The sequence below is a fragment of the Balaenoptera physalus genome (assembly GCF_965194825.1).
Source record: "Balaenoptera physalus genome assembly, chromosome: 1".
Classification (NCBI taxonomy): Eukaryota; Metazoa; Chordata; class Mammalia; order Artiodactyla; family Balaenopteridae; genus Balaenoptera; species Balaenoptera physalus.
In genome coordinates this window covers 138,285,336-138,298,382 of record NC_138882.1, presented here as the reverse complement: position 1 = coordinate 138,298,382, position 13,047 = coordinate 138,285,336, and the positions used below count along the sequence as shown (strand labels likewise).

The window sequence follows — 13,047 nt, the reverse complement described above, 5'->3', positions numbered from 1 at the left end:
TAACCATCCTTAAATACCAATGATAAGTTAGCAAGCGTCTTAGGAGAGGCATAGGTACAAGGTTCATTAATAAAATCACATCACATGACAGCACCTGTGAACATTATAATAAAAACTCACTAATTTGAACTACAGGGTAACACTAGCCTGACTGAAGAAAAAGTACCAATTTTAGTGTATTTGAAAACAAATGCCATTTTATTATTTTTAAGTACAATAAACTGCCATTTAGTCAAAATAATTATGGAATGGAGTTTATGGCTTTGCTTAATTAATAGTTATGTGTCATGTATGAATTTACCAGTTTTCAGAGAGTTAAGTGAAATGATATGTATTTATTCTCTGGTGATTAGCATGGCTCCAAAGTCTTCATCATTCTGAACATGAACGATACAGGCTTTGCTGTAGTACAATATGTTTAAAGAGTGTCAAGAAAATGAGGGTAAAACTATACTGATTTCATGACATGCTCTAAAGACTGCTCTTTAAAAAGAAATCCCCGATGCCAAGTTGTTTATTTACCTTTGTTAATGTACATGAGAAATGTGACCTTTTAGTTGTTTAGATTACACTTGGATGCAAGTCCATGTTCTGCAACATTTGGTCAGTAACCAAATGAAGATCCTGCTGGACTCATTGACTAAATAACTGCGGCATTTGTGTGCACAGCAACCCCATGCTTGAAGCCTAGGACAAGCAAGATTAAAAACTTCACAGACAATCTTCTGCATATGTGGAATTTAGGTAAATTTGAAAACAACCCAAATGAAACTCTCATCCTAGATTTTGAGTGGATGAGGCTTTACTCTAATAAGACACCTGGGTAGTGTCAGGGTCATAGGATGATATTGAGAACATGAAATTTCTTTATTTGGCATAATTAGGAGGAAGTAATAAGCTATAAGAATGTTTAGAAAATAGAAAGGAGTTACAGTATCAGTATCTCTGAATAGATTTTCAGAAACCAACTGTTTTCTTGTTGAAATTCTTGTTCTCTGCTCCCCTTGGCGGTGCTACGTATGCCACTGTGAGACTTGGTAACTCAGAGGTAAATCTGAGCTCCCTTTTCAAAACCTTCTCTTTATCAGAAGCAGGCAAATGAAGGAGGTGAAAGAATATTTGTTACCTCATTTCATCTTCATCACAATCTTTTGTGATAGGTAGTATCAGATCCATCATCGAAATGAGGACATAGGGCTTGAAAAAAGCTTAAGCCAGGTTCTCCAAGCTTACAGCGTTAGTAACTTAGTGCCTCTTACAGACCCTGCATCACTTTGGGCACCCCAAAAATGTTTGGAAAATGAAGGAACCAGTTTCAATTCAAAATCTGTATCCTATCCCTTTTACCATGATTCCTCCAAATGTAATTACTCACACAGATGACCCAAGTCCAGCTGGTAACAGCCAGAATGATGCTTTGTTTTTTACATTTGTTACCCATCAGTTTCATCTGGATCATGCATAAAATGTTGTCTTTACCTCCTTGTAAGGAGACAGGAAGCGAGAGTCAGGAAGAGTGGGCAGACACAAAGGACTACCGATTTGCTCTTCCACCTCAGCTCTGCCTGCATCAGATAACTGATGGAGGGAAGCTCTTTACTTCAAAGCGGCAGACAGCTATGCAGAAAGCCTTGTGGCTCGGCACATAGGCTCTAGAGTTCAAAGCCTTGCTCTGCCACTTTCTGGTTGTGCAGCCTTGGGCAAGTTCCCTAGCTTCTCTGGGCCTCATTATTACCACACCTAAAAGAGGGATAAGATAAGCACCTACCTCATATGGTTTGGGGGATGATCAAATGATGGAAGAAGCTAGCCCAGAGCCTGGAATAGAGTTAATGTTCAGTAAATGCTGGCTGTTACTGTTCCGCTTCGTCTTAACCTCCAGGAGAGCCATGCAGCAGGTGTGGTCGAGCCAAGGATGCCCACCTGAAAATCAAAATCAGTGCATTGAGGGTGTTTTCAGCTGTTTTTAGCTAAGCTGCATATAGATTACGAGGTATCAGCCAGTCCTTCCCGTGAACCTGCAAGGCTGACACCATGGGGAGAATATCTACTTGTTAGTTATCTTCATGGACTGTCTCCCTACCTCCCTGGCATCTTTGCCCACTTCTGTGTACCTTATCTCAGGAACATTTGCCATGTTGTATGTATTTACCTGTTTACACGTGTATTTTCCATCCTTAAACTATGAGGCCCTGGAAGACAGGACATTTCCATAATCATTTTTGTATTTCCATTGATATTTATAATGTCTGGTTCCCACAGATAATATTTTGACACATTAGCTATTAGTATTATTACTATTTGCCTTTAATGGTGCCAATAGCAGTGATAGTAAAGTAGGGAAATCTTGACTAGAAGTTCAAGTGAATGGATTAACAGTGACTCGAGTCTCTGATTAAGCTAGACCAGGGTATTGGCAAACATTTTATTCAAGGGCCAAATAGTAAACAATTTAGGCTTTGCAGGCCATAAGATCTCTGTCCCAACTATTCAACTCTGCATTTGTAGCATGAAAGCAGCCATAGACAATTTGTAAATGAATGGACATTGTTGTGTTCCAGTAAAATTTTACTTTTGGACACTGAAATTTGAATTTTAGATCATTTCCATGCATCATTGAAATAGTCTTCTTTGGATTTTCTTTCAACCATTTAAAAAATGTAAAAACTCTTCTTAGCTCATGGGCTGCACAAAACCAAGCATTCATTTTTTTCCTGGAATGGCTACTAGAACAGCAGGCAGATAGCCAAGGTTCAAATCCTTGGCCTTTGCATTTCAAAAGTGTCAATGCTAGTATAGGACAGAAGACTTGTAAGAACATGTGATTAGTCATGACTGGGTTTCTCAATCCCCATCCCCCTTCCCTCTCACACCAAACACTAGATAAAGATTCCTGAGCAGAGACAGGGGGAAATGGGTGAGGAGAAGAGGTTGGTAAGGGGGGAGAACAAAAAGAGTTTAGACTTGGGTGGTTACTGAGAAGGACCCCTCATTCTGGGCCATGCCCCAGGTTGGGAGTCAGAGGAAGGTGGGATTATAGAACTCTGAATAGGTTGAGATTCTCCCCTTCACCCAAGGGTGCTCCCAGAAATTTAGGTGTAACCCTAAGAAAAGAGGTACCTCAAAATGATGGCGATTAAGTTTCCAGGCCTCACGCCTTCAGAATTGAGGCTCTAAAAAGAAAGCAGCTGCTATAAAAATAAAGCTATATTTCTGGCCCTTGAGGTCATACCCTCTGCATAGGAACACAGTTAGGTCCAGCTCTCTCAATGTCCATTGTAGCCTCTGAAAGTGTCATTTTGAAGGTACCATATTCAGCTTGCAAGGCCCTAAGCAGGCACCTGGTTGGCCTCTTAGTAGAAACAACTGTTAACAGTACCATAAAATTCTTCTTTCTATTTTAGAATTCTGGCTGTACTTTAGGGTATATCTCTTCTTAGAGGACTTAGCTATAAACATAATGGCAAGAGACATATTGGAGAACAGCAACTCCTCTCCAAAAGAAGCTCATATGAAGCAGGGTGCATATGGAAGTCAAACTTTTGGCACTAATAAAATCTCTCCTGGATCCCAGTAGACTCTAGGGGCCTTCAGTCATATTTAGAAGAGCAGAAAATTTCAAGGGCCGTGGGTAGAAATGTGGCTTACGGAAACTCTGAATGATATCTTTCAGGAAACGTGATAGCCCAAAACAGATATTTTTATGATTTTTACATTTTCAATGCATTGCAAGTTTTAAAGATTTATGTTAAGACTGGGTTTTAACATTAGAATCTCTAGGGCTTCCCTGGTGGTGCAGTGGTTGAGAATCTGCCTGCCGATGCAGGGGACACGGGTTCGAGCCCTGGTCTGGGAAGATCCTACATGCCGCAGAGCAACTGGGCCCGTGAGCCACAATTACTGAGCCTGCGCGTCTGGAGCCTGTGCTCCGCAACAAGAGAGGCCACAATAGTGAGAGGCCCGCGCACCGTGATAAAGAGTGGCCCCCGCTTGCCACAACTAGAGAAAGCCCTCGCACAGAAACGAAGACACAACACAGCCATAAATAAATAAATTAAAAAAAAAAACAAAACTTGACCTTTAAAAAAAAAACAAAAAACATTAGAATCTCTAAATGACATGTATACCTTGTTTTGTGTGTGTGTGTGTGTGTGTGTGTGTGTGTGTGTGTGTGTTTTAATCGTGATAGTTTTAACTTTCTCTTTCATGGTAACTGTTTTCTCCCAGTTGCTGAATAAGTGCATTTCTAGACTTTTTTTTATGTTTACGTTTCAATTGTGCTTCACTTTTTTCAGTAGATCCACTATTACAACACACTAAGGCGCTGTGTAAATGCCTTGGTTTTTCTCTCCCATCTGAACCAGCTTGTCTGGGGGTCCTTTTTCATTATATTTTATAGCAGGTTGTAGTCCCAGAAAAATGATTTTTAAGTTTATCCTTCAGCTATTTTCTTGCTTATCTTCCATTGGATTTTCACGTTTCAACAGTCTTAAATGTTTTGTTTTGTTTTCCCATATATACATGAGAAAGGATAGATATATCCTTGTAGAATGCATAGATCTGCAATAAGGACCAATTTAACAGCTTAGTTTGTAGGTAATTGCTTCCAAAAGTCATCATTCACAAGTGAAATTATTTCATCATTCAGGAAGAACTATTGATCTAAATATGCAACTGCAGAGAGAGAGAGAGAGAGAGAGAGGAGGGAAGAACGACTGAATTCAAACAATTGCTATTATGTCCCCCTTTCTCCCACCCTATTAAAATCAGCTGTTCCAAAATTAAGACGATATTACATTTTGGAATTTCTTGATATTTAAAAGCTTGAAAGAGTTGTCAAACACTAAGCAACATGTATTTCACTTTTAAGGTTAAATAACATGTATTTGATTATCTTTGGCCATCTTTTATACAAAGTAGCCTATTCCTCTCTGTTTTCCCAGGGTCCTGGAACATAGTAAGTGTCCATACATTTCTGCTAAATGGAATAATTGTTTTAAAAGCACACTGCATCATTTCTTTATGGTATTTCACTATGGTTATTCATCCATTTTAGGTTAAAGAATTTGACACCAATTTTACATACGTGCAACAGTCAGAATTCTACTTGCAGCCAAACACTAAGTACGTATTTCAAGTAAGATGTCAAGAAAAAGCTAAAAGGTACTGGCAGTCCTGGAGTTCACCCTTTTTTCATAAAACTCCTGAAATAGGTGAGTGTATTTACATATTTAATCTCTTAGGCTTCTCTTTTGACTTCTGTCTCTTTTCTAAGTATATATTTTTTTCTCCTTAATTTCTATCAAAATCGACAAAACTATTCTAGGGCAGGTGATAACATTTAAATCGTCATTTTCCTTTGATTTTGTTAAGGCTGACTACAATTTATGTAATGGTTCTCAAACATTCCAGGGCATAAAAACCAATAAAAACCACCTGGGGGTGCTTGTTTAGTATGCATGGGATTACGTAATTCTCTTCTCAATAAAATCTAGCTGAGCTATTACCTTTAGGTATTTTCCTGCTCTTAATATTATTCGTCTAATTTTCTAGTCATTTACATGTCGTTCAATAAAATCTTAGCCAAATAGACTCAATTGTAAGCAAATAATAAAATGAATCTATAGTAATTTTCATAATACTCCATAGTGGCCCCATTATCCTGAAGATGTCTCCCTACTGTAGGTAGCTTATACACTAGATTAAAAAATTTTTTTTCAGAACTGAAGTACTTAATTGTAATCACAGCATTGTTAATATCGTTCTTACTATAATACATCTTGGAATTGTGTTTTATGTTTTCAAAACACTTTGACATACATTATAAATATTGATGGACACCAAATAAGTAGAAGGTGCCAAGAGCCAGACAAGCTAATAAGTTCTTTTGGTGCCCCCTACTGCCAAAATCTCAGAAACACATTATTAAGCGAATAATTTACAATACTGGTTATCAGTTCTCTTTTTTTAAAGTAATTTTTTAATTTAAGGTATTCTGTTTTAAGTTGATATTGTTATAATTCTTAGGACTTTAGATGCCATTTTAGAATAGTCAGAATTTAGTTGATAATCTATTTTAATGAAATCTAGAATTGTTTAGCAAGATTATTCAAATTGATAATTAACATTTACTTACCACTCACAAAGTACTACTATATATAAGCTTGTTTGACCTTTACATTAGTCATATTTGGTAGTATAATTGGCATCATTTTACAAATGAGGAAACTGAAGCATGATTTGCTTCATTGCTAGTGGGTAAACAGCAGTTAAAGGAGAACACGAGTTTTCTAACTCACCACCAGCCCTCAGTAATCTCATCAATTTCTTTCTTTAACCAATTACAGTTGACCCTTTAACAACATGGGTTTGAACTCTGCAGATTCACTTATACACAGATTTTTTTCAATAAATGCTACAGTACTACACAATCTGTGGTTGGTTGAATCCATGGGTGCAAAACTGGAATGCAGTGGAACCAAGACTACTGAGGGCCAACTATAAATTATACGGGGATTTTTGGCTGTGTGGAGGGTCAGCACCCCAACCTCTGTGTTGTTCAAGGCAACTATACATCAAAGTGGAGGAACAGCTTACTAAAATATCCTATAGGTTAAGTACAGTCAGCTCTCCATATTCATGGGTTCCACATCCACAGATTCAACCAACCATAGATAGAAAATATTTGGGGAAAAAAAGTCTGGAAAGTTCCAAAAGCAAAGCTTGAATTTGCCTCACACCAGCAACTATTTACATAGCATTTACATTGTATTTACAACTATTTACATAGCATTTACATTGTACTGGGCATTATAAATAATCTAGAGATGATTTAAAGTATACGGAAGGATGTGCATAGGTTATGGGAAAATACTACTCCATTTTAATTAAGGGACTCGAGCTTCCTCAGATTTTTGTATCCGCGGGGGGAGGGGTCCTGGAACTAATCCCCCATAGATACCAAGGGACTACTGTATAGGACCACAAATGTTCTCCTTTAAAAGTAAAGGCCGTAAACCTCACATAGAAGAAACAGGAACATCAGCTACCCCGCAACAATTCTAAACGTAAAGTCTTTGTTTTCTAAGGGGGAAAAAAACCACTTAAGAGGCAAAAATGCCAGTTAAGATGAAATAGCCCTGAAAACTTGCATCTATCCATGTTTAACATGTTAGCTAAGAGGAACCATAAACTATTCTCTTGGTACAAATTCCTTTCTAAGACACATTGAAGAAGAAACAGGGAAAGTGTGTTAGCGAAAGTGCTAGTATTAAATCTTTTCAAAAACTTATCTCTTTTTTTCTATTTGTAAAAGCAATACAAGTCTGTTGTAATATGCAACCTAGAAATGTGTTGTTTACATTTTAATGGATTTAATACTAGTTTTTTCCTATGCACATATTTTTTAAATGGTTGATGCTGTGGTATATGTACTGTTTTATATCCTGACTTTCTTACTTAATCTACCTTGTTGAATTTAAAGACCTATTAATGGGTGCATTCCAGTTTATGGATATAGTACCATTTAATCATTTCTCTATTTAAACAATATCTAGGTTATTGCATTTTTTCCGTTATCAATAAACTTCTTTGAATAGCTTTGTATATGAACTCTCCTTATGTCTTTAGGTCTTTTTGGATCAAGAGTTAAGCACATTTTAAGATGTTTGATGCAAGTTGCCAAACTGCTTTTCAGTAAATCTTTAATATCAATTTCTTTTTAAAAAGGTATCCATGAAAAGACAGCAATTCATTTAAGTTGTTCATGAAGTATTCATGTATCCTCTACCATGCACCAGGCACTTGCTAGGTACTTGCAGAACCTCAGTGAGCAAAGGAGACAAAGATCCCTTAATTCTAGAGAAGACAGCCAATAAAAAGTATAATAAAAAGTATATAACATTATAAATATAGAAATACAAGCAGTAAGAATCAAACCTCACAACTGAAGTTTGAATTGTTTCATAACCAACTTGTTTAATAATGGGGTTTTTTGGCTAAACTTTCCCAGTAATTAAGGTTTATTTATTTATGAAGAAACACAGCCCAGGCAATACTTCACCCTCTATGCAGGAATTTCCTGTTTTTGTTCTCTAAAATTCTCATATGTGTATCACTAAATTGATTCATCCTGAAACAATGTGTTTTCAAAATTATGCCCAGATGGCACAGCAGGACAAATCATGAAGTAGGTATGGCTTTTCCTGCAGGCCCCTAGCATTCTTCTGTATCACTTTCCCTCTGGATAGTGCCTTTCCTTGGTCTTTAAAAACCTGGTCTCCAAAAGAAACCAAAGGAACTCAATTATAATAAGGGTTAAATGACGTGTTACCTTTTCCTTCCTTAGAGTATTTAGACTTCAATGGAAAACAAAGCCTTACACAGTAGTCCCCCCTTACAGGTGGGAGATATATTCCAAGCCCCCCAGTGGGTGCCTGAAACCACGGATAGTATTGAACCTTATATATGCTATGTTTTTTTTCCAGTACCTACACACTTATGATAAAGTTTAATTTCTATATTAGGCACAGCAAGAGATTAACAACAATAGCTAGTAATAAAATAGAACAACTATAACAATATACTATAGTAAAAGCTATGTGAACATAGTCTCTCTCTTTCAAAATATCTTATGGAAATTTAATGCCTTTTGCATCTTAACTAAGCACTTATCACACTCTATAGCTGTAACTTTCCCAGTTTCAGGTATGACAGCAAAACTAGCACAAATTTCTTTTTCTCTCTTCACAATTTCAAGGATAGAAGATTCATTCTTACCATACAAGTTAGCAACCTCAGCATAGGATTATTTTTCCTTCCTTAATAAGTCGAGAACTTGCATCTTTTCACTTAAAGGGAGCACTTTAGGGCTTCTCTTTGGCATATCCAAATTGCCAGCATCACTGCACTTGTACTTTGGGCCATTATCATGTAAAATAAGGGTCACTTGAACACAAGCACCATGATAACCAAGACGGTGTTCTGATAACCAAGATAGCTACTAAGTGACTAACAGGCCAGATCCATGGATGATTCCCATCTGGGGTGGGACAGAGCTGGACAACGTGAGATTTCATCACACTACTCAGAATGGTGCGCAATTTAAAACTTAAGAATTATTTCTGGAATTTTCCATTTAATATTTTTGGACCCAGTTGACCAAGGTAACAAACCAAGGAAAGCAAAATGTTGGATAAGGGGGGACTCCTGTACTAAAAAAGAAAAAAAAAAAATCAACCTTAGTTGATTACTTACTCTTGGGCTTTAACAATCACATAGGAGAAATTTCTCTAGATTAGAGACTCACATTTTTCTATACTGGTATAGTAACAAGAGGCTAATTCAGTGATTGCATCCAGGTGACTTCAGGATAATAAATAATATAGCTAACATTTACTGGATGCTTATTGTGTGTTGGGCACCGCGATAAGGATTTTACTCATCACTGCAGCCCTATAAAACTGTTATTCCAACTGTGCAGATGAAGAGATGAGGCTCAGGGAGGTTAAGCAGTTGGCTGAACATTATAAAGCTGGGAAATGGTAGGGCCAGGGCAGAGCTCAGGCTGTAGGATTCCAGCACTCACCCTGTAGCTCTGCTGGTCTCCTTCCTAAGAGAGCTAGGAGGGTGCCATGTCAACCTCCCCTGGGCCACCTAACCATATTCTCCTCTACACATTAGCTAATATGCCAACATAACTTCATTTAATGTAATGCTTATTATGAAATGCAAATAAATGAGAGAAGAGGGAACTGTAAGATGCTATCAACTATTTCTACTTTGGCAATGAATACAAGATGTGGAAGCACGTTTGGGTTAAAGTGATGAGAATGAAACAATAGAAACCTTGGGATAGGACAGTGCAGTCTGAGATGAGGACAAAGTATAGATGGGAAAGGTGACCTTGCCCAAGACAAGGCACCACAGGGAAATGCATAGCGTGTTTTTCCAGCTGGCCCTGGCTCAGGAAAATGTCTTGAAAGCAATGCTTCTCAGAGTGGGGTCTGTGGACCACCTACATTAGAAATGCTTGGTACTAGTTTAAAATACAAATTCCTCAGCCTCTAGTCTAGTGATACTTCTGCAGTGAAGTGTAAAAACCAGTATTCTGGAAGTTGGACACACCCTTTAAGAGGGAGAAGTGTCATGAAGGGTGTGGGTAGGAAATGTGGACAGAAAGGGGGAGAACAGAGTGCCCAAGCCATTGCCTTGGTAAGAGTGGTTCTGGGGGCCAGAAAAGGGTGGGTACATGACAGTCTCAGGCCACTCTCTCTAGTACTGTCTGGTTCCCTCTCTACTCCTTTTCCTCCCGCCCACTGCTTCCTCAGTCACTGGGCACCCCAACTCTCTTGGCAGCCCAGGATCCCAAGAAGCAGGGGATGCAGGACCGAGGCTCCAGTAAACCATCACGTCCCACATTACCCCCTCTGCCTACACCCTCCCCTGCCTCTGGGTGTGAGGTTTCAGCAGAGGCTCTGAAGACCTCCAGGGCTGCTGAAATGGCAGCTTCTAGACCACCAACCTGGATAGTCACTGTAAAAATTCCTGGGGTCTTTAAGCAGTACAGAAAGAGCCCCAAAGGGGAGAAGATGGTTTGTCAGCATAAAAAACCAACACTGAAAATGTGAACATGAATTCCCTACTACCAATGTGAGAAGAGGTCTTCCTGGCAGGAATGTTTTTCCATTCTGCATTGTAATACAGATCCCTTTTTAATGAAGAAAAGGTAGAGGCTCTATAATCCCTTTAAAGACAAGTCAGAAGCCTGAGGGAAGGGCAGTCACATTTCATAATGACTAACTTGCTTGAATTACAACTTGCAGTAGAAAAGTTTCCCAGAGAAATCATATTCTTCTTTTTTTTTTTGACAATTCTCCAGAGGAAGGCAAGTATAAGCAAGATATTAAACCACATCATACTTTGTTCTCACAAAATACTGTTTGTTGTTGCATTACCAGTGACTCAAAGATTCTCACTAATCTTCCAGGACTATTAGTGGCTTTTTAGCCACTAAAACAAATGTTATATCAATGGAACCAAATATAGGTGGTATTAAATATAATGCAAATTAGGAGTGGCCCACAGAATGTACTCTTGCAAAAATTCTGTCATTTGTAATTAGAGATTTCTGATTCATTCATATTGAGATGGATTATAAATTTGTAGATTTGTGGTTGTTAAACATATACACAATGTTCCTTGAAATACTAATCATTTTAGACCCTTCATCTGGATTTATTTAATCTTTGGGTCCTGTCCCTAATAAACCACCAGGGTTTTGTAGAATAGAAAGCAATTCATAAGAGTTTCACAATTTCTCTGAGGTTTGCAATCCGATAATAGAGAATAAAGATTATGCTTTTTCATGAGGAAGTAACAATCTCCTGTATTAGTTTCCTATTGCTTCTGTAAAATGTTAGCATAAATTCAGTAACTTAAAACAATACAAAGGTATTATCTAGCAGTTATGGAGGTGAGAAATCCAAAATAAATATCACTGGGCCAAAACCAAGGCATTGGCAGGACTGTGTTCCTTCCAGAAGCTCTAGGAGAGAGTCAGTTTCAGTGTGCTTTCCAGACTCTAGAGGCTGCCTGCATTTCTTGGCTTGCAGCCTCATTTTTCATCTTCAAAGCCAGAAGTATAGCATCTGCCAATCTCTTTCTCTGACCCTTCTGCCTCCTTCTTATAAAGACCCTTGAAATTTTGTCCCTGTAATTTAGGATCATCTCTCCATCTCAAGTCCCTTTTGCCATATAAGGTAATCTATTACACAAATTCCAGGGATTAGAGCATGGCCATCTTTGTGGGGTCATTATTGTCCTACCATGTCTCCTCACCTAACCACCCACTACCAACAATTGCAATTTTTACCAACTACACAGTTTTTCACTGCGATTAGGTGCAAGCAAAAGAAAATCTGGTTCTCTTAAGCAGGAAGGGAATTATGGGAAAGACAGCTGGAAAGTGGTAGAAAGGCTGGCAAAATGATCACGAGCAGGATCCAAGGGACTGCAGGAACTAGAACCACAGCCAAAATCGCAGCCTAGGAAGAATCTGGTGAGAACTGCAGCTGGCACTGTGGTCACTGCCACTGCCTGCCCTGTGCTCTGGACACTCCACTGGTGCTGCTGTTACCAGACCCTGGATATAGCTGCTGCACTCATATTGGATTCTAAGCGATTTCCTGGAGCTGTGTGTCCTGTGCGAGGTGGGGAAGAGGGCATCTGATGAGCTAGGCTTAGGTCATCTGCTTGCAGCTACTTGCTGGCTGTGGGGAGAGGGAGTCTCTACTCCATTGAGGCTACCACAGTGGGAAGCCCTACTGGCCTCCTACCTACCCTAGGATGTCCACAGAGTAAGTCCTGCTGCTGGGCAACTGAAAAATGGCAAATGTCCACTAGACTGTTCAGACTCAGGAACAGGTACATGCTGGCTTGACAGCAAGGTTGCACCTTTGAAGAATCCTAAACCACTGGGTAAAACTTGGAAGCTGCCCATTCTTGCACATAGAATTTTGCTACACTTTGACATCAGACCCTCACCTCTGTGTGGTCCATGTCACTCAAGAAAATGTCTAGGTGGCTGCTGCTTTTTACCTTTTCCTTCTCTTATTCTTTCTCTTTAACAATATGATTGCCATATACATATTTCTTACCTTCTTTACTCTCTATGTACCAAGTACTTACAGCCTAGGAATATAAGCATGAAGACGGTCACTTGAATATGCCTAGGCACGACCTCCTATCATTAATATACAAGGATAACATGGTAACTCATGAAATGATTCATCGTTTGACTTGTTTTTCGAGGTGTGGTAAAGAGTTTGTTCTGATGTATTGTTTTCTCTGCCCTGGGCTTCTGGTGCCTATTTGATAGGTCTGGCCACTGTCTTTTGCTTTGCCATCTGACATGGACTGGGGTCAAATCTTCACCCTTGGCCCAATAATATTGAATTCCAACCATAGAGCTAAACTGGCCTAGCGAGATAGCATGTAAATGCTGTGAATAGCTGAGATTATTAGAAGAAGGAGACTAGAAAGAAAGAA

General features: G+C 38.8%; 1 protein-coding gene across 1 annotated transcript in view; it reads left to right on the top strand.

Moving 5' to 3' along the window:
• Nucleotides 1–13,047, top strand: part of IL23R (interleukin 23 receptor) — a 65,947-nt gene that overhangs the window by 35,796 nt on the left and 17,104 nt on the right. Inside the window, exon 6 of the mRNA XM_082421426.1 lies at nt 5,057–5,213. Coding sequence (XP_082277552.1) covers nt 5,057–5,213 — 157 coding nt within the window. The remainder of the gene's footprint in view (nt 1–5,056; nt 5,214–13,047) is intronic.